General features: G+C 37.9%; 1 protein-coding gene across 3 annotated transcripts in view; it reads right to left on the reverse strand.

The window, feature by feature from the left end:
- Chd6 (chromodomain helicase DNA binding protein 6) overlaps positions 1-23409 on the reverse strand; it is a 166046-nt gene that overhangs the window by 126831 nt on the left and 15806 nt on the right. For all 3 annotated transcript variants that reach the window (XM_023714970.1, XM_023714971.1, XM_023714969.1), the window contains exons 3-4: positions 10344-10488; positions 8261-8410 (exon numbers count right to left, since the gene is read on the reverse strand). In XM_023714970.1, coding sequence (XP_023570738.1) covers positions 8261-8410; positions 10344-10488 — 295 coding nt within the window. The remainder of the gene's footprint in view (positions 1-8260; positions 8411-10343; positions 10489-23409) is intronic.

Here is a 23409-nt window from a genome sequence, read left to right on the forward strand (position 1 = left end):
AAATCTTTAGACTTTATTTTCTAATTGTGGCAGCCAGATGAATACAGATGACAGTGGAATATTCTGTTTATCCCAAAATTGAGAGGGAGTACATTCAATTTTGTAGCACTTAATATTAGCTGTCAAGTGTTTTAGAGTGGCTTTTAAAATAGATGGTTTTTCAGTCTTTATTTCTACAGCTTAAGATATGCCTAAATTGGGTTTTCCCTTTCACATTTTTCTTGCTTCAGGAGCTAACTTTGAGTCTGTTAATTGAGACTGTCCATTTGTTTACGGAATTCTTGATCATTAATTATACCTTCAAATACTGCCCTACTCTAACCTCCTCTATGCCTAAGGCTCCAGTCAGAAGTCTATCAGACCTTTTCATTGTATTCTGCTTGTCTCTCTAGCTTCACTGTTATACCTGTTCTTTTCCTATGTGTGCTTCAATTTATAAATGTTCCACTGATCTGCCTTCATATTTACTAATCTTCTTCAATAGCTAACCTGCTTTTAAACTTATTCTGATAAACTTGGACATATTCAGGTGGTAAAGCTATAGACTAAATTTAATCTGAAACTAGGCTCTGAATTTTATAGTTTTCAGTTTATTTTTCCTGATTCAATTCTCTGTTGCAGACTTCAGGTGAAAATTTATCTTGTCCTTTTTTTTTTTTTTTTAATTTTTTCCTTATTTTCTGTACCAGAAATTTTAAGTTCTTTTCTATTCAGTATCTAGGCTGTCTGGAGTCTGCTTCTATTACATACTTACTCTTCAGATTTCTTAGTCACATTTTCCAGGTTGTCTGAACACCTGGTAATTTTTATTTCCACTGTAGATGAAAGAAGTACAGCAATTCCAAATACTAGTTTCTATCACAAATGTTTCCTATTTTCTCTCAGACAAACTGGGAGAAGAGGAGGGTCCCTGGATCCAGCTGAGCTGGATTAAGACTGCACTACTGTTGTAAGATTCAATTCATCTCTTATTTTACCCTGTTGCTTGAGTATGTATGTCCTGGTTCACTGACTGAAAGATTTGCAGGTGTTTTTTTTCTCTTGGGCTTTGAAGCTTCAGAGTTTATCTTTCAGTTCCCCAATCCCAAGGAGGTTAAAAATCTGACAAATACTTTAAGGGAGAGACAGTTTTTTTGTGGTAAGCCATCCCTTTAATGCATTTTGTCATATTACCACTGTCAGACTGTGAGATTTCATCCTGTCTTCTAGCTGAGCCCCTAGCGTCCTGGACTATCTCCAAATTCAGTATAAATCTCTAGGAGAAATCCTCTTGGTTTGGGGAATTCTTCAGCTTCCACCATAGCCCTACATATACAATCATCAGCAGGTTCAGAGGATTTTTCTCCAACTCAAACCAATCCCTTTGGGCCAAGCCTCATCCTCAGATCATTCCTAGAACTGACAGATGTCTTCTGAGAAGAAAGTACTTAATGATAGCTCATCTAAGAACCATTCACCATTCACTTTCTGGAATTTTAGTTCATTTAATTCTTGTTGTTTCTATGGCAATCAGATGACTTAAAAACATGGATTTTCCACTTATCTCACTTCTCTGTCTTTGTGTTTTGGCCTGCCGCAACTTCATTTGGCAGAGGAAAACTTTTCAACAATAACACTATTACTGGAGACTCCTGGGCCTAATTTTGGGGTTTCTTCTCTCCCATTCATACCCATTTTCTTAGTGGTCTCCTCTAGTCTCATGATTTCAAATACTGGCTCCATTATAAGGTATGCTAAATTTACACATCCAACTGAAAATTGTTCCATTAGATTCCTGTCGGATTGTTACTTGCTGGCTTCATTTGAATACCTTAAGGTGTTTTAAATTTAAAATATACCCAAAGTAAACGTGTCTCATACTCCTGCCCTCATCCCTGTGTTCTATACCTACAGTCCTCTCCCATCTGAGTTAAAGAAAACCATTTTTTTAGGTACTGAGATCAAAAGTCCTGTCATTCCTGAGTTTTCTCCTTGTGCAGCATATTGAATTGGCAAAGAAATCTTGTAGGCTCTATCTTCAAAATATGCCCAGAATACAGCCCATTTCCCATGCTCTCCACCATTTCCATCTTGATCCACACCACTTGCACTTTTCCCTAATTACTCCCAAGAACATCCTAACTAGTCCAGGGCCTTCTGAGCTCCCACCAGTCTGGTCTCACTACAGTATTCAGAATGACCATTGGTATTGCTACTCTTCAACTTACAACTTCAAAGGTTTTACTCAGAGAAAAAAACTGCAGTCCCTCCCATGGTCTTCAGAATCTGCAGGATCTATAGCTACCCTCTCACCTGCCCTACATCTTACCTTTTTATTACTTCCTGTGATTCTTCACCTGTTCCTCATGTATAGCAGACACACTTCTAACTCAGAAACCTTGCATAGGTTTTTTACTCTGCCTGAAGTGATTCCTTCCCTTCTTCCCCTACAAGATTACTTCCCTCTTTTATCTCTGTTAATCATTTGTTGAAATGTTACCTTTTTAATGAAGGCAACTCTATCTTACTAACAAGTGCAGTCTTCAACCCAGAATTTCGTATCATACTTATTATGTTAATCACCAGTCCCTCCCTAATTTATTTGTACATTTGGTACATTTTATTCTTAGCCCCTTGGCCTCCCATCCTATGTGGGTCAAAATCTGGCAAAAGTATGGAGGAAAAGGCCAGGTTAATGTTTGCTGCAGGCTTGTCTATTTGCTGAAGACAGTGAATTTTGTCTCTTATTCTTGACTGTTATCTCCAGGATCCAAGCAGTTCTTGGCATGTAACAAGTGTTCAACAAATACTTCAGAATAAATAAGGCTAAGGCTCTTTTTCACTTGACCGTGGTAAGAATAGTATAATGTCAGTGCTATGAGAACACAGAATCCAGACTGCTGGGTGAATTAGGAGAGGCTTTGGGAATGAAGTGACATATGAATTAGGTCTGTTAGCCAGTGCCCTACTTTCTCAACTGATGATCACCTTCCCTACCTGCAAGTTCAAGGCCAGCTTCAGCTACCTTCAGCTACCTGATCTTGAGTTCAAGATCAGCCTGAATTACATATAAGACACCATCTCAACAACAACTAAAACAAACAATCTACAGCTTACCAAAGAATTATAATGCAAATACTCAGATCATAATCACCTCCCAGGTTAAAAAAAGAAAAGGAAGTATTCTTTGTTTGCCCTCCCTCCCTGAAGTCCACTAATTCCCAAAGTGATAACAATCCTGACATCCAGAGTTTTTATTTACCTAAGTTTACTTTAGCGTTATACTGTCCAAGTATTCATCGTTGAACAATATACTTTGCCTCTTTTTAACTTTATATAATGGAATTCTACTGTAAAAAATTTTAAATATGATCAAAACACTGAGAACAAGTTTCTATTTTATCTTACTAAAAGGAAAAGGGAGCAGCATTTCCAAAATACACATCAAAGTCAGAAAGAAATTGGAAAATAAAGATCTTTTTCTTAAACAGAGATGGTGCATAAGCACGTTCATGTGTGTATAAACACTCAGTGTATACAGATACACAGACATAAACTAAGTCTGTCTGCCAAACACACTTCCATAAAAACCATCTGTTCTTAACCGCTTGGAATTTTCTCAAATTATCCTTCAAAGAAGACCATTTTAATCCATTCATTTGTCAGAGATTCATATATTTAAAAAGCTTTACACAGAAAATCTAAAAAACTGTTCACCCCCATCCATAACTACCTCATTTACTTCTATTCAGCCAGTCGAAAGGAGGGATCTTGGAAGAAACAAACTAGTTTTCGAATCAACAAATATTTACTGAGTACCACAAAGAGTTCAAAAGTGGTGTGGAGCTTGGAACCTGACTTCCAAAGATAGATACACTCTCAAAGAAACATGTTTTTCTTAGTCTGTCCCACGGAAAGGTTAGATGGTGCAACAGTCACAAGTTCAATGAAAGTTCAGAAAGTGAGGACAGCTTGAGATTCAAGGAATAGGTGTGGTTTTAGGTAGTTTAGCTAAAGAATAATGGCTCACAAAAGAGAACACTGAAGACAAAAACAAAACAAAGGAACCCAAAGGACAACACAAGGATGGCAAAGAATATAATTTCTGGAACATGGAGTAACATATCTTCTTACAGTAAACTCATACTGGGATAAAAGTGGGATGCGTGTGACCACATTTAATGTAACCAAACAAAAGAGTTTTGACCTAATATAAAATATAGCACACATGAGGGTTTTTAAAAATTTTTAATTCATCTTAATGAGAAAAAAAGATAAAATAGGGGCTGGAGAGATGGCTCAGTGGTCTAAAGCACCTACTTGGAACAAGCTTGGCAAAGCACAGGGACCGCGGTTTGATCCCCCAGCACCACATGCCAGCCAGCTGCGCCCCCTGGTGGGCTGAGCTGGCCCCCAGTTAAAGAATAAATAAATGTTAAAAAAAAAATTAAAAAAAAAGATAAAATAGAACACATGAGTTTTGATCTAATATCACCTTCAATTCTTAAGCAAGAGACAGAAGTACCCACAATTCTCCCTGATGTTTTGGGCAAATCAGTTTGGCATCCTATGAAGAAGGACAAAGACTTGCCACAGGAAACCAAGAAATAGGCCTTGCACTCAGTTCAGATCCACATGACTACATCTAAGCATCGACCCTGAAACCACATATCCCCTCTTTTTTGTTTGAATTTTGTACAACTTTTTTTAGGTACTACTAATGTAAATTCAGAGTCTATCTTATGTTTTTCCATATACAAACTTTTTGTTGTACCCTTAGAGGAAAAAAGAGCCTTGATAAGATACATAAAAATTTCCAGATTATTTCTGTCAGATCAGCCACTGCTGCGCTTCATGTACCAGGGAAGAAATCATAATAACATCTGAAATGTGCTTAATGGCTTAGAGTAAGTGGCTACTAAAAGAAAATAAAATCCCTTATAGAGTTTTAACTATCAAATCAACCATAAAATTCCCAAGGAAGAAAAACCTGTAATAAAGCAACACCATCCTATCATTCCATAGCAGTCCTGCTAGACCTATTTTTAAGTATTTGTTTGAAAAGTGCTGCAATGGTAATACATAAAATTATTATTCCTCTTAAGTACTGTATGTATTAGTTGAGTACCCCCTACCAGAGACATGAATCCAACACTTGTATGTTAGTTACTGATTAACATTCACTATATAACTCTGATCTGGATCACTCTGTGCCTTCATTTCTTAATTGTTAAACAGGGTCAATAAGCCCTTCCTCCTGCTACTTTCTGTGCAAAGACAGAGTGCAACTGTATGAAAACACTTAAGGTGGAGGCAAGGTGACTGAAGAAGATAAACTGGCAGGAGCTTCTGTAAGACACACTGGAATTGGACAGGGACAGGCATCTCTCTGTGCTACTGCTACTCCATGCACAGGGCGGATTCCGCCAAGTCAGCAAGTGACTCCAGAATAACAGACAGCCTGTATCCCAGAACAATGCTGGCAACGAGGCCCTTCCTGCGTACACAGCCTGCTGATGCTTTTCCCTTTCATTTCTCTATAAGCTCTGCAGCACAGACCTCCTCATCATGAACACTTAATACTTTTCCTATTAAGTCCTAATTCTATCATCCTCCTCCTCGACTTTGTTGTCAATGGAATTGGCATTCTGCCTTAATCTACTGATGCTTACTACTCAATTAACTTACAGTTTAAAGGCTACGCCGTAGCTGATATCCAAGAGACTCTTCCACTCAGCCCCACCACTTGGCAGACCGTATGCTAGCATTCTACCACACTTATCTGGTGGTCAGAACCAGGCTCTGAGGCTGTAGTTCATGCTAGGAATGTCCTTCCTATATCTTTGTTCTCCTGAACACCTGCCCAGTCCTCCCTCTGGTGTGGCCACTGGGTCTAGCTCATATTTCTAAGCCTGCACTTACCATATTAGAAAGCCATATGTCCTTTTTCCCACACAAAGCTGTGCAGTGGCAGGAACCATATCTTCATACTCATCCCTGTATGCCATGACCTGACTTTGTAGCTGACTCCCAATAGAAATTTGTCAAATCAAAGTTTCAAATGTAATTACTAGTTCTTTTGATCTCAATCTCTAAATTTAAAGAATTTAGCATATACAAGATTCTTACATTTTAAAAACATTCAACATCACTGGTCATTCAAAAGCTGCAAATTAAAACAATGCTGCGATTCCATCTCACCCCAGAAAGAATGGTATCAAGAAATTAACCAATAACAAATGCTGGTGGAGCTGTGGGGAAAAAGAAACTCTTCTCCATTGTTGGTGGGAGTAGGAATTGGTGCAACCACTGTGGAAACCAGTCTAGTTCATAAACTAGAACTACAGGTTCCATTTGACTCAACTATTATCCTTCTTGGCATCTTCCTGGAAAATTAAAAGTGACATACCATATTAATATTATCGAGGACTGACCAGGCCTGCAACCTCCCAAACGAGGGGATGGCAAAGGTTTACCTAAAAGAAAAGTGGTATGATTTTAGGGCTCCAGGATGAGCAAAACTCTGGGTGCCCATATTTACTTGGATTTCAAACAAAGGAAGGGGACACTGAGGAAAGCACAGGAACAGAGCAGGACTTTGGAAGCCAGTTCAAAGACTTTGCCCAGTAATAAATTACACCAATCAGGAGAACTATCTTATCTCTAGGTTGACATTATTTGCAGGAAAGTGGAACCTGAAGCTATAGTCTTTATTTAGTTTAATTGGGGTTGGAGCCAGGTGTCCTTAGCTGTGGCCTTGTCTTGTCCTTTGGGGTGTCATATCACAGGCCATTATAGGCCTCAGCCAGGACCAATGACTCATAGAGGTTTCCTTCCTATGAGTCTACTGCCCATCTGCAGACAAGGGGCCTATGTCTCGGACAGACTCACAAGTAAACACAAAAAGCCAACTGGTTAATCTATATCCTGCTCAGAGCTGCTTCGTAGTGGTTTCCATCACAACGTACGTACACCGTACGTACACCCATGTTTATAGAAGCACAATTTGTAACAGATCTTGAAAACAGCCCAAATGCCCATCAACCAAGGAAAGAAAAAGATGGTTTTAATACCATAGAATACTACTCAGTCATAAAGAAGGATAAACTTTAGATACTTCTAGGTAAATGGATGCACCTGAAACCATACTCTTTAGTGAAATATATTGGACACACATATATAAATACCACATTTTTTTCCTCTGGTATGAGAAACTGAAAGTATAAATAAAAACAAAAATACAGAATTGTTGTGAAATAGGAAGAAAATATTCAAATGAGAATGCTGGAGGGGGATAGGAAAGAAGTAAAAATAAAAAAAAAAAAGAAAAATGTAAAAAAGCTTTTGTAAATGGGGAGGGGAGGGAAATAAAAGAGTAACACATTTTATTTTGTACAGGTACAAATTCTCTATGATGAATGTGATCACTGTGTATATCTAAAATGTACAAATAAAATGATTGGAAAAAAGAATTCTTACACTTTATAATCACAGACCAAGAAACAAAAGATTAGATATTAGACACAAATTTTACAAATTGTGAAAAGATCTGGGAAGGAAATGAACAAGTTTAAATCAATAATCACCGGGACAGGGTGGGGAGATAGCTCAGTGGCATAAGTGCCTGCTTGGCAAATGCAAAGTCCTGAGTTCAATCCCCAGTACAAAAAAAAAAAAAAAAAAAAAAATCCAACAATCACTGGAATGAGAGGAAGGTTTCTAATCTTTGTTGTTGACAAGGTCTCATGTCTCTATGCAGTTCAGGCTGGCCTTGAACTCAGTGATCCTCCAGCCTCAGCCTCCATAGTACTAGGATTACAGGTGTGTACCACAAAGCCTGAAGGTTAAATTAGATAAAGAGGTAGGAAAGGGCTCTCTGCAAGGGAATAATATTTTAGGGGAAACTGAAGTGCTGAAAACCAGAGGTGTAAATGTAGAAAGCACTCCACACAGAAGTATTAGCACAGGCAAAAGCCAGTGGGCGGTAAGACTTTTAGTTCATTATAGATGGCTAGCCTTTTAGCTGGAGAGTACCAACAGAAAAAGTTGTTTATCTACAAAGGGAATTTGGTGAAGTAGTTGTGTGTAATCAAAGAAGATCCTTCTGGGCATACTAAGGAGTCTGAATTTTATTCTAAGTGTAGTAGAAAGCCATTCAAAGGTCAGCAGCAGTCCTTAAAGGTGCATTAACTTAAGGTTAACAAAGAGCCACAGAACAACACCATCAAGGCAGCCATGACAACTGTTTCCCCAAGGAGAGTCCCCTCATGTAATGCCGTACCTCTGCCTGCCAAGCCAGGGTAGATGCTGAGAGTGCAGATGTTCGGCCAGCTCCAAGAACAGCGATTGTTTCCCCATCATCATCCACCACTTTAAAGTCCAGGTCCTCATTGTATTTTCTGCGTTTCACTTGTCGACCTGAACGTCGTTTCTACAGGAAAGACACAGCTGTCAGACCAGCTCTGTGGGTCAAAGGCAAAAGGCTACGTAAGAGTATCTTCATCTCTACTGACACATCCAGCAAAATTTTTTCATCTTATAAAAGGATCTTAAACACAACTCCAAATTCAACTCAAAACACAACTCTTAAGGACCAAATTCACTCAAAATGGAATTTAGCTGAGAGAGAGAGAGAATAAAAGTTCAACCTCCAAACTGCTGTGATCCACTGCTAAGGTAGAGTCTCAGAGACCAGGGAGATGTATTTTATTCATCAACAACAGTGATACTTTCCCTCCTTTCTGGAACTGGTCTCTATTTCCATAAAATAGGAATGGGAGGTCATCTTACCATCTTTGAGATTTACTACGGCATTAGCTAGAAGCTCAGACTTTACAACAACAATGATAGTTCTTAATTTATTCATTTGTTTTTGCTTGAATTCACTATACTGATGACAAACTCCTAAAAATGTAGTTTGAAAACTAATCAATACCAGTTTTATTAGGAATTAGTCTGAGTATCTCCTAATACGTTTTAAAATGCAGGGACACATCTGAAGTGTGCAAAATGGCAATCTAGCCCACTATGCTATGCACAGACTGGGGTTGGGCTTTTACTCTCTTGGTGGGTGAGCAGGTAGACCAGGCTTTTTACGTAGCCTGATACTTATGTTGATAAACTTTCATTTGGTGGTGGTAGTGTTAATGGCTTTAACTAAAGCTCGTCTCTAAGTATCTTACATCTTTCACATAAAAAACATGTGCAATAATTTTCCTCAAACAGAAAAGCACCCCATTTACCCCTATAAATTTATCATACCCAAGCAGAAGAATCTCTTCAGGTAACAGTTTATCAGCTAGCACAATCTCAAATATTTAAACTTTAAAAAGGAAAAAACAAAACAAAACAAAACAAAATCTTAATTCTCTTTTCTTTTAAAGAGTATCTCTTGAGCACCTGTCTATTTTCTAATCACTTCTGAAGTAGGCACCTCTGTAAGGTCTAACTTTATGTGAGGGATTCCACCAAAAAATCTTTCCATTCCCAAACACAGAACACAATCCTACAAACATTCAATTCCCTGCCAAATCCCACCAAACTGATATGCTTGGCTTTGCAGCTACTGCACACCTAACAGCCTTGGCTTTCAGGCAGTGAAGGGGCCTCTGCTCCTACACCAGACGCTGCTATTTAGGAACAGGAGATTGTGATAAGCTGACACCTTCCTATAGTGAAGATCACTGAAAAGGTAATGGGGACCCAGACGATCTTGGAATGGACTGCAAGTTGGTCTTATTCTAAATGGTCTCCTTGTAGCAGCATGGCTTCGATAAACTGCTGTGGATATCAGAGGAAATAACACTTTCAAATATTAAAATTCATGTCCAAGAGAAGTTGCCCCAGCACAAGGGCAAAGTCTTCATCAGTGTTACAGCATACCTTAGCATACATTTAGGAACTAAACAGATGGACAACTACTTCTTTCTCTATTCACCCAAAACTCTCTATTTTGGCATAATGAATACCTCCCTGGTTTACCACCATCTAGGATTACGAAGTATCCCTGATCTAACACTCTGATTAATGAATGCATTACCTATATAGCAAAATAGGTACCCTCACCTTACTTAGTCTTGCTTGAGAGTTCATTTTCCATTTCGACTTTCTCTGCAACCTATCATCAAGCTACCTTCCAAGAAAGCCATTAACACTACCACCACCAAATGAAAGATTATCAACATAAGTATCAGGCTATGTAAAAAGCCTGGTCTACCTGCTCACCCACCAAGAGAGTAAAAGCCCAACCCCAGTCTGTGCATAGCATAGTGGGCTAGAGAAAGGCATTGACGAGCATCAGGATCGGCAAGAGCAAAATCCTGTCTGCAGCCACAACCTCCAGAAGACTCTGGGCACAGCTGTACCTGGCTGTCAGCAGACTCAGTGGACTCCTCAGGACTCCGCAGGGATGAGTTCGGCAGACCCTGATCCAGTTCTAAACTCTCCACTGTTGTTTCACTTTTCCTTTTTCCTTTTTTCTTTCTCTCCACTGGTGGTCCTTGCTCCTTGCTACAAGGAGAAATTCAGAATTAAAAACATTGGGAACTTTTGAAAACTAATATTCTCATTTGATCAGAGTCATGAAATAACATCCTGGAATTCTAGGTCCAGGGCAGGCTGTAATGCAGAAATCTGAAAAGAGTTTCTTCCTAGAAATGTACAGAAATATAGGAAGAAATATCTACATGGAATGAAGCAGAATTAACTTTATTACATTCCTATAATAACTACTATGACTACAATTAATGTAGTAAGAAACAAGTATCCCCCCAAACCATCACTTTCTGTTTAAACAGATTCACTGCAAGGTTTGACCACTTAACAGATATTAAAAATCAAACTATAATGTCCCTATAACTTACATAGCAAGAGACATCTTCCAAATCTATTATGCTCCTCTACTGAGCACAGCCTACTTACAATACCTGGAGTAATCATTAGGAATTCAAAAATGAAGAGAAAATTATCTACCCTTGAGGAACTTACAGTTATAAAAATCTCACAGTTCATCTATAGTCACAGCCTAAGGGAGATCATGAATGCTTCCTCAGTGATTCAGAGATGGGAAAAATGAAGTCATCCTAAGACCCGGTCAAGATAGGAATCTTCCTAAAAGGCCTTGCCTGATCCTTCTAGAGGTAAACTTCCTTTTTCCACACTCTTCAAACACTTCAACTGAAGTTTGTTTAATATGGTATTCAAACTTTGATCTTTCACCCACATTAGTCATTACCCATAACACCAGGCTCAGATGCTTGAGAAACTTACATAGAGTGCCTGGATCCTCTGTAGTTGTTCAAAAAATAATTGCAGAATAGATAAATAATTTATACTTCTCTGATCTGTCCTACCAGACTCTAAGTTCCTAGCGGGCATGTGATTAAATTTAACTTAAGGGTTGTAGTCTTCTGCATAAGTAGTTTTGCCTGGTACACAACTAAGCACTCAGTATTTAAGCAAGTCTTTAAAACGTTTACGCAATGGGTACATGGATAAATTAATGAATGGGTAAGATTACTGGTGGTTGGGAAGACTTGGGAAAACTACTTGAGCAGAGATATACAAAGAATTTTGATAGACATTCGAAATAGTAATTACAGTAATAATGCTTACAGCTAATACACATAAAATATTACACTTAAAATACTCAGGCAGGCACAGTTCTAATTCAATTACATGGATTATCTTTTGGATGATTCCAACAACACTATAAAGCAAAATATCTTTATTCTCATTTACTGTGAGGAACCTGAGGCACAATGAGATTAGCTAGATTTCCAGAGTAACAAGGCAATGAAAGAGAGAGAACATGAACCCGGGCGCAGAACATGGCACTGGGGAACAGAAGTACCACAGACATACTTCCTATAAATAGCTGTGTGGCCATATGACAGCAAAAGTGCAAAGAAGCACTATGTGACAGAGTTGGAAGGAGAAATTAAGGGCATATAAAATCACAGAACTTAGACTTCACCTTGTGAGAAAAGGGCTATGATAGCAAGTGCAGGTGAGAGGCACTGATGACATTCTAGGCATGACCAATGAGGGCTCAAGCGTGAGAAATGCTCAAAAGGCCCCCCAGAAATAGAACCATTATTATGTCTCAACAAGTGACACAACAGAGAACAGGAAAGAACCAACATTACTGCTGTTTCCCACCAGGTGAGCAGGTAGCGTCTATGTGAAAAGAAGAAAACTGGATGAAAAGGGAGGTCCAGAATGCATACCAAAGAGCAACGAATTCACGCGTTCCTCTCAGGTACCTTCCACCACCAAGGCCAGCACAAACCCAATCTACTTTTGATGCTACCAGCTAGAGACCGGTTGTCTACCTATGTACTGGGAAACTCCACAATGAAAACTATTCTAGCCAACCCGAGGAAGTGAAACTCAAGGAGATCCTTCCATTTTAGAGGTTTAGAGTTTAATGGGGGAGGGGGGAAGCAAAAAGTCTTCTACTTCCTATCAGTACAGAGAGAAAACTCAGGTGTAATAGTCAGGATTGTTATGTATCGACCACTACATCAGATAAAATGTTTTAAAAGACACTATTTTTCTTTTTCTTTTTTTTTCCGGAACTGGGGATTGAACTCAAGACCCTTGAGCTTGCCTGAAGGATACTAAATTTTGACAAGAATATTTATCTCATGTTACATGGTTTCTCATTAAGAATAGTGCATAGCAATTATGTTCCATAAAGTATTTATAAATTGCAACTGAGCTGTTACAACCTCAGTCCCATAAGGGAGCCAGAGAAAACAATCCTCATATTCCAGATGAAGAAACTGATGTTTAAAAGCAGCAAAGGTCCTACCGTGAGCAGCAGCAAGTAAGAGGACAAAGCTCACTTAACTTACGGAGTGTTAGGTTTTTCCACATCACTTATTTATTTTTAAAACTCTAGCCCCTTGTGCTCACTTTGGTGGCACAGCCCAGGCTGGCCTCAAACTCGCAGCAATCCTCTTACCTCAGCCTCCCAAGTGCTGGGATTACAGGCACCAGCTTATAAACAGAAAATTTAAATTTAATATTTTTGAATCTCAAAATAATGCTTAATCAGAAACAAAAAACATTCCAATGACTCATATTTATATTATATATATATATATATTTTTTTAAAAATCACAAATTCAGTTGTTCATACTTTTATGGCTCTCAGCAAAGTAAGATCTATGTGCATTTTTTAATGCGAATTTAAAGATGGTGCTAACATTCCAAGTCACTATTAAAATCATATGCTCAGAGGTCTACTTTTTTTCTCAACATTTGAAAATAACTTCATTTACTAAATGCAACCTTATTAGAAAACTTTGTCTCTACATATTTACTCCCCATTTTAAATATTTGTTCATATTAAATGAACGCTAGAAACATACTCAGTGCATAACACCATACTCAAAGCTAAAGTAAGCCCAAATTATGAACAGGGAACACAACTTCTTCAAAGTAAGATAGTTTAACGTGAAATGTATGTGCATTTTCAGAAATAATGTGAAATGATGAAAATAAGGAAGGCTGTGGTGAAGCTCTCTGAAGTCAAGCCTGTGCTGTGCACTACAGGGTTTTCTTAGCCAGACGCTGGGGCTGGTGAGGTAGAAAGGACAACTTCTCAGATCTGTCAGTAAAACTGGAAAATGCCTGCTGACTCCTGCTCACTTATTTGGGGAAGACACTCTACCTGGGAAATCTTCAAAGTGATTTTCTGGAGGTTACCTTTGGCAATAGAATCCATTTTGAATCCCAAAAATTCTTCCTACAGCTTTTCTGATAAAGACAAATATCAGGAAGAAAAGATTCCTTATAAACTAAAAATGGGACTTTCAAACAGGAAATCAGGAAATATCACTTGAATTCCTCCTTCAGGATGACTCTAGTTAAAATGTATGTTTCCCCTCTTTGGAGTTAGGTTTAGAAACCTTACACTTCAGAGCTTAAATAAATGAAAACATTTTAACCTCTAAATTTCTATGTCTACAGGTGGATTTATTACATGAATACCAGTTTGCTCCTTGAAGTGCCAACACCCTCAAAAAAATTAGCCAAATAATATTCAACAATGTATACACATGCATATTCCCTTTGACTTAGCAAGTCCACTTGCCAAAATTTACTCAAAGATAACACCTATAATATCTCCAACAACATAAAAACACATGTATAAGGTTATTCAAGTATTATTTGGTAATTGCAAAATAATGACTACCCAAATGTCTAAACCTAAGTAAATAAATTAGGATGTATACAATGGAGTACTATGCACCTACAAAAATGATTAAGAAAAAATTTATAAATTGATATGTAATGAGTTCTAAGGTATATTAAGTGAAAAAGCAAAGTACAAGAGAATATTTCAAATTAAAGTAAAGGGGGAAACGGTCATCTATTTGTCATTATAAAAAGAAACATGAAGATGGGTAAGCCAAGAAAAAAAAAAAAAATTATCTACAGGGAATGGAGGAGAGATGGGGTGAGAGGGATACAAGACAAAGTGACACTTCATGAGTATACTTTAAAAAAATTTTTTTGAATTTTGGGAATACAAGAAATGAATGAAAAATACAAGAATGTATAAATTTAAAAATAAATTATTATAGTAAAAGATAAATTGCCATTAATCCTTCCCCAAAATACTGCCCCTTGCTTCAAGCACAACTATTGCACCATTCTTGTCAGTAGTTGTGCTGTCACCGCCACCTTAATGTCGTGCTGAATAGATGCAAAATGTTTACTTTGCATGGTTATTTTGACTCTGGGCAAGAGCCAGAAGTCATCGGGTGACAGAACCCGTGAACAAGGCTGATGAGGACACAGCAACATTCTTATTTGACAGAAATTGACTTAAATGTTTGATCAAAAGATAGTGATCAAAAATATAATGGATGTTTAAATTTTAAAAATTTATTACAAAAAAAACACATTGCCATGAAGAACCCTCAAAATATTCTTCCTTACAGTGTAATGTGACTTTCTGTAATTAATTTTTTAAACATTCACTGTATCTTCTGACCACTTCTTGTATGTTAAACTTCTAATATTAAAAAATAAAAAGATAAAAATAAAAGACAATCTCAAATTAATCCAAACATTCTAATAGAAAAGTATAACCATACAACATAGAAAATAAAAAGACCTAATACCATAGATTTGTGAACCCAGTATTTGACTATACACTCTTAGTTTTGAGATAAAGACAGAGAACAGCAAACAAATCCTAAATTTCTTTTAGGGATGTGGTTGAAGCAATCCTATGAGTATTTTCTATGATGTACATGATTAAACAAATGAATGAATGGTTACTTAGGGAGCTGGAGTTCTCCCGAGGAAAGAAGAGCTACAAATACACAGAATTTCTGTAATAAATTATGTATGCATAAATACATATAATATACATTGATACCTCAGTTCACAAACTTAATTCCTTCCACAATTTGGTTTGCAAATCAAACTGGGTGACAACTGAATGAAACTGAATGATTACATTCAATGTTGACCTTATAGAGAACTCTGATTTGGTTCCTGTTCAATTTGGTTTGCAACCAGACTCCTGGAAAGAATTAAGTTTGTGTACATACAGGTACCATTGTGTGTACATATTGGTATTTATGTCTATACATGTGTACATACATTTCTACATGCAAGTTTTTTGTCTTTTCCCTAGTCCTGGCAACTGAAAACTTAAAAGTACAAATGTCCCACTAACAATATACAGGATCTCAGGATAAATTCTGAGGGGATTTCACTGACCTTCTCAGACCCAAAAGCTACTCTTGTTGCATACGTCCTGCTTTACCTTGGTCTTAACCATCCAGTAGAAAAGTATGAAGACGAAATATAGGAAGTAAAGCCATGCTGTTATGTTGAGCTGTGGGGGACTCAGGTCAACAATTTCTGACATTGCCAGTTAAACAGAAGACCCAATGCTATTATGGGCTACTGGACTCTTTTAGAATATTTTGCTGAGTTTACACACCTATAATATTCAAATAAGGAACTTAGCAAAAAAAGGGTATACAGATGAATGTCCATTTTGTATCTGTGTATTCAAAGTGGTTAGGATAGATATATAGTTGCATTCTATTAATGAATAGAATGATTTGTTCTAATGGTGTTTGTAAATAGGATCTCAAGTCCACATCTTGTACAGCAATTAACCACTAAGAAGAATGTATGCAGTATGTTAATTTTTGAAACTGTACTTCTGATTTGATTTGAAACTGTCTCATTGCTATTTGTTTATCAATAAAATTATGAAAAACAAAACCAAACCAATTTACAGTATATCTACTAACAGAAACAATTGATTCCAAAGCTAAAGGAAGGAATACAAAAGGTAAGCCTGGAAAATCTTTGCTACATCAGAAAGTAAGTGTGTATTTAAAAAATTGTCAAAACAACACTGGAGAAACCTTAGTACCCAAAACTGAGCACCAAATTGGGGCCAGTGAAGAACTGGACTTAACTGAAGAATTATTACGTCACTGTAAACAACAGGACTGTATAGCAATGGTAGCTAGATACAAGGGAGAAGGGAGAGAGAGAGCTCTTGTTACTACAGCATCTAAATGGTAAATGGCAAAATGGTGGTAGAGTTAGAAAATCATTTTGGAACCAGCATAGAAAAGACGTGTCTTTTTTTCTGACACCAAATTCTCATTCCTAGATCTCAAGAATGAACACAGCTCAGGCTGGGCTATGGTATCTTATTCTGTTTACCACATGATCTAGCCAGGCCAAATTGGGAATCCTTCTTTTCTTCAATAAATGAATTTTGGGGTAAAAATAGACAAGGAAATGGAATTCTTTCCTCCCATGTCATGAAGCTGCATAGCTGTACAGGTAGATTCGCGAAGAGTAGGGCTGATATCCAGAGAGAGTCAGAGAAAGGTTGGAGCCAAAGAACTTTGGTGAAATTCTCAACTGAAACACGTGAGTCTTAACTCCTTAAACCAGTGAGCTTCACAGTTATTATTTTCAAATTAATCTACTTCAAGTGGGGTTTTCATCATTTGTAACCAAGAATTCTGAACAATACAAAAGCCTGCTATTCTCACAATGTAACTACATTTGATGCTAGAACAAAACAATCTTCTATAATCCTCATATTACTAGCTTCCAGAGTTAGAAAAAAATTAAATGGAAGATATTAAGAGTTTTGAGGGTCAAATACTTATTTTTAGTAGTGACAAAACCAAGTAATTTTACAATATAACATATTTATTCCAAGAACACATCTATTATACGTGTATGACAAGCAAGAAACTCCCAATATATAAATTATACCAATCAAGCAAGGCAACTATCAGACATAATAAGCACAGTCTCATCTCAAAGCTATACTTAATAGGTCTCATCACAAAAACCTTATTTATTTTCTATGTGCCTTCATAAACCAAAAAGACTTTATGCATCTTTACTTTCTATAATATCTACTAAAAAGTGTTTTGGACTTTCCAAAGAGGAAATTATATTACAGAAATATAATTACTAGGCAGGGCTGGTGAGATGGCTCAGTGGTCTAAAGCACCTACTTAGAATAAACTAAGCCAATCAAAGTACAGGGACCGCGGTTCAATCCCCCAGCACCACATGCCAACCAGCCCCGCCCCCTGGTGGACTGAGCTGGCCACACACACAAAATAAATAAATAAATAAAAATTAAAAAAAAAAAAGAAAAGAAATATAATTACTAGGCAAATAGACTTTCTGAAACTTTCCCCCCAGCTCTATCGGCTTCAATTCCCAACTTTTAAGTTTCTTTCTAAAAAGTGAGTTAGAAACTGAGTATGAGTCTGCATATGAAGAGAAATGGCTGAGTATGTGTCACAATATTGTACTATGATGAGTCTGTTATTAATCTGTACTCATGGATGCTAGGTATTGAAATATCAACCAAAGTACATTATTTTAAAATAACTCCTCTTCCCACTCTAAAATTAAAACCTTATAAAACCTTAAAAAAAACCCTTATGCATTATAGCTTTAGCAGAAAAGAATGAAGTTACCACCATAGCCACTAAAAGTAGCTCACGATCCAAATTACTGCTTACACAGATAGGTAGAAGGTGGGTGGTTGAGCCCAGGGACCACAACTGCACTTGAGGAACAACGCTTCAGGGCAGCTCCTAGCTTGGCCTCCAAACAGGCTTGGACCCTTTTCTCAGAAGTATTGGACTGAGGATACATACAGTATTACTCCCAAAAGGCTCTTCTGGATTTAACCATTTACCCGTTCAATTACTTAAATAAAGGATAACCAAAACTTGCATAGTTTTCATATGATAATACAACATATAAAAGTGACAATTTTATCAAATTTATTCAGTAATTCTCTCATGTAAGATATATTTTAAAATATTCAACACTTGCCCAAGTAATGCTCGGAATAGTCAGTATATAAACAAACATGTTACCTGAGTGACTCTGTGAACTGTTAAGTGGGTAATACAATGCTCATATTGGCTCAGTCTATGTATGCAGGGAACAGAGTTGGCACATACTTTTAACCTATTCATAATGGGGCCACAATTCATATAGCTTGCTGTTGGGCAGTTCTGAACCACCAGTAGTTAAAACCAGTGGGACTGTGTTCAGATGCTGTAGTTGGAAGAAAAAAAATCACAAATTCTTAGATGAAAAAGCAATATTCAACCTAATAAACTTATAAAAATTAATAAAGCAAATGGAAATAAAAATTTAGACAGCATAGAAGGGGATACTACTTCAATCCTACATCTTTAGGAGAAGTACTTTTGATGGATATCTTCCTAACTCCAAGCATGCCATTCCTCCAGTTTACTTCCCACCATTAAACAATGACTAAGAGGGCCTGAAAGGAATGTTGATGAATTCGGATCTTATATAATTCCTATTCTTGTCCCTACCTCTCTGTGTGTGTGTGTGTGTGTGTGTGTGTGTGTGTGTGTGTGTGTAATTTAATGTATTTGGTTGTTACAGGGTCTCACTATGCAGCTCGGACTCACAGTGATCCTCCTGTTTTCAGCCTCCCCAGGACTGGGAATACACGTGTAGGGCACTACACCTGGATCATACATATGACAGGCTCAGCCTGCCATAGAGGTGGGGCTAACATGGCATGTAGTACCAGGGATGGAACCACAGTCCCTGCACCTTGCCTAAGCTTGTCTAGGCAGGTGCTTTAGTCCTCAGAACTATCTCACTGGCCCCCCAGTATATAGTTTTAAAAATTCTTTTGGTTTAGTAAAGGAATCATGTTTTAAATTTTCAGTAATTCTTTTGTTTTCTGACTGCTCCTTTTTCATAACCCATTCTTGTTTTGTAGACCCAGTATCATCTTGAATCTGGGAATGCTAACTTAAAATCTGTACACGTTCTTGACGATATGGCTAGCTGGCAAGGCTCTCATCAGGTGCTGAGTAAATCTCTCTCTCTACAAGCCTCATTCCTGAGTGGAAGATGTGGCCTGGCCCTCTGAACACATGAACAGAATTTCTGAATATTCCTCTCACCATTTCTAGGGCATCATGCAGGGAAAAGGCAGAGAAGCTACTGCTCCCTTCTTGTGGCTATGTGACCCTATTTGATGCATGGGCCCCTTCCCAGGGCAAACTGTTCAAGGTAGCTCATCGCTTGACTTCAGCCTGGAACTGACACACTGCAGACAGTCCCTTTATCAGTCACCTCCATTTCTGTTCTGCCTCCAGTCATTCCTCAGAGATGCCAGCTCCAGTGTGAGAAGAACACACTTTTGTCTCTGCTATAAATACACCTCTTGTATGTACTCTGAGTCAGTCCCTCCACAGCATTTATCCACTGGCACAGCAGCACTGGCCTTCCTCTTCAGAAATGCAATGGTATCTTTCACCTTGGAAGAATTTATTCCCCTCTGTCCTTCCTGCCATTGTACTAAGATGTGAAGAAGGAGAAACCAAAGTCTTTAGTTTACCATTCCAAAACTGGAAACCTCCAAAGAACATTTGTTTAAATGTCTTTTGGACTAGGAAGAATGTATGCAATGTGTTAATTATTGAAACTGTCCTACCAAAAATAAATAAATAAAAATAAAAATTTAAAAAAAAATGTCTTTTGGTCTTTCAACCAAGTCTTTTTCTCATCAACTAATTCTTTTAACATCTGGTTCACTACACACTTCTTCCAGGGGACTCCCTACACCAGATCTGAAACAATACTAATCTTCTAAATCCTTTCAGCTATTCTATATGGAGTCATAGCAGATCTGTTCATTTGTTTATACAGTTGCTTATTTCTTGAACTCTTGCAAGGCTGTTTCTCCAACTAATGAAAGCTCACAGAGAGTTCTGTGTCACCTTCCTTTCTTCACTAATCTATTCTCAATAAAAATCCTCATAAAACAAGAATGGAAGGACATACTAAAAATATAGTGAATAAAAAATGACTAGGCATTTATCAAGAATTATTTAGGTCACTACGCAGACTATAACTTAGAAGGCCCTGGGAATGGCAGAGCAAGCACCGTAGGTGCTCTGAATGTAGAGTCCAGAGCCTTTGAGGACAGGAATCTCTTCCATTATCATTCAGATTTCCTCCCTATTATAATGTTTAGTGGATTCTAAGCACAGTGTCTTTAACTTAGAACTTACACAACTTCTGCCCCTATTTTAATACATGATCAAACATAAAAACAAGTCTTTCAACAGAAAAAACCCACTAATGCAATCTCGAGCCTAAAACCAGTCCCAATAAAGATCTCCACTCTAAGCAAAGACTGGTGATCAGCCTTCAGACAGTAAGACAGCTGTCATGTCTTCTAAGGAGCACTGGATGACTTTGGCTGCCCTTCCTGCACCACACATATCAGCTGATAAGATGGCAATGGGGGCTCCAATAGCTGTATAACCTAAAGTCCTGAGGTTTTAAGTCTTTCCAGAAGCAACCATCACACAGAAAATGAGAGAAGATAAAACCTTTTTTCTAGAATATTATCAAGTTTATTGGATTTCGGAGAAAAATATGCTCTGGGGAGACAAACCAAAGAAATGAGGGCTAAAAGCTGAAGCACAGAAATTGGTGTGGACCACACGTTACTGTCATCTCTTTTTTGTGGGGAGAGGGAGGCTTTTAACTCCTAGCAGACTTCAAACATACAAAATTCAATATGCTCTATATCCCTGTGATCCTTCATCTGAGACCTGTTTGTCAAGGGACATTTGAAGAACTAGTTATGCTTGAATTACCTGGAGGACTTTTGGAATGCAGATTCCAGGGCTACACCTCAGACTTAATAAATCAGTCTTCCTGGGGATGTGGTGAGAGAATCTAATTCTCTAACAAACTGCATAGATGATTCTTAGACCTAGCAAAGTCTGAAAACCAAAGATCCAGAGAGATAGCCTTCCACTGTAGTCAGCACACTGATTCATCTGACTTCAAGAAAGAATACAAACTATTCTGACACGTGTAGAAATCCCAAAGTTTATGCTATCTCTTTAAGTGGCAACATCAATGCCAAAACTTACCACCCTAGCTTTTAACAGTATCCTCTTAGCATCTCTCTGTTAAAAAGCAGGCAATGTAAAGGACTGAACATCACCTTATTCTTCAAGTCCTCACTCCCCAATACCAAATCAGAGCACCCAAAACCAATGTGTACAACCCGAGTGCATCTTCACTGTTTCTCACCACGCTGTGCTTTAACCCTATGAAGCTTTTACTAAAGGATTTAAAAAATATGAAATTCACAGGCACACAGAAGCATGAGATACAAAGACTATTGTTGAAGACAGTATTCATTATATCATGCAATGTTCCCCAATGAGAACTTTTTTCTTGACTGGTAAAAAGTTGCCTTCCCTGAGGAACTGGCACACTTGCTTCTCTAGGACCAAAGCATTTCTCAAAGCCCGTATCAGTATTTCACAACCCCACATGATCTGACATCTGCTTTTCAAAAGCCCTACTTCAGTTATATGGCCATATCTCCATGTGTTTGCAGATCTGGATATATCTTATGCAAGTGATTTCAACCATCTTTGGAAAAAGATACCATAATTAAAAATTGGTACAAGTGAACAACTTACACTAAATAAAGTTTTAGTTTCAGATTCTAAACTTTAAAAACTTCCATTTCTATAAGGTAGAGTTACCACCTAATTTTTTTATTTTTTTTATTTTTTTGCGGAACCGGTGATTGAACTCAGATCCTTGCGTTTGCCGGTCAAGCGCTTATCCTACTGAGCCATCTCCCCAGTCCCCCTAATATTATTTATCAATGGGAGTTTATTTTTTTTGTTTTGTTTTGGTACCAGGGATCAAGCTCAGGACCCTGCACTTGCCAAGCTGGTGCTTAAGCAGCTGAGCTCTCCCCAGACCAATGGGAGTTATTATATCTTACATGAGTCTTACTTTCAAGGAGAAGGGCTCTATCCATTTGCTATTAGAACCCCATTTTCTTGCCTCTATGTTTTCATATGGAAAAACATGTTTTACTCCTAAAGAGGGAGAAATACTATAAACATATTTTCTTCTCTATTCATTTTTTCTTCTCTAACTCAGACACAACTGGTAAACTGCCTAAAATTCTGATAAACCTAAATGAAAGAATAACAAGAAGCTTGGTTTAGAGCACAAGGCACTATAAATTCTTCAGTCTAGTTTACCAATAGTAAAGCTAGTAATTGGGTCCCCTTTGTTGGCTATTTCTCAAATGATTCAGAACCAAGAAAAGAAGATTTATGACTAACCCTATTGGCTGTCAATATAAGTAACAACAGGGCCAGGAGACAGCTCAGTGGCATAAGCACCTGCCTGGCAAGTGCAAGGTCCCAAGTTGGATCCCTGGCACAAAAACAAACAAAAAAAAAACAAATAAATATACATAAAATTATATATATAAATAGTGTTTCAGAAAGACTAGCCAAGTGGCAGCTGGCAAGCTGCCCTGAAGAAGGAAAAGGCTGAAAGTCTATGTATCAGTGATGGAGCTTCTACATGATCCAAGCATTTGATGAATTACTTACCACCATCAAGTACTAGTCTAAATCAGTAACTGCCCAAATAAAAACATGTACATGAGCCAATCTGTAAGAAGGCATAATGGCACATGCCTGTATTCCCAGCACATGGGAGGCTGAAGCAGGAGGATTGCTGCACATTTAAGGCCAGCCTAGACTAGACAGTGAGTTCACTGTCAGCCTACATGGTGAGATCCTGTTTCACTCCACACCCAAGAAAACAGTAAATCAAAGAGTACAAAAATTAAGGTATGGGCCGGGGAGATGGCTCAGTGGAATAAGCGCTTCCCTGGCAAGCGCAAGGGCCTGAGTTCAATCCCTGGTTCTGGAAAAAAGAAAAAAAAAAAAGTATAATAACTAGTACACATAAAAATATCAATGTCCAACTTGTCAAAACTATACCAGGTCGGCAGACCCAGAGCGCAGGCCGGCGAGTGAGTGAGACGACCCAGGCCGCGGG

This window comes from Octodon degus, unplaced genomic scaffold, assembly GCF_000260255.1.
Source record: "Octodon degus isolate 3935 unplaced genomic scaffold, OctDeg1.0 scaffold00037, whole genome shotgun sequence".
Classification (NCBI taxonomy): domain Eukaryota; kingdom Metazoa; phylum Chordata; class Mammalia; order Rodentia; family Octodontidae; genus Octodon; species Octodon degus.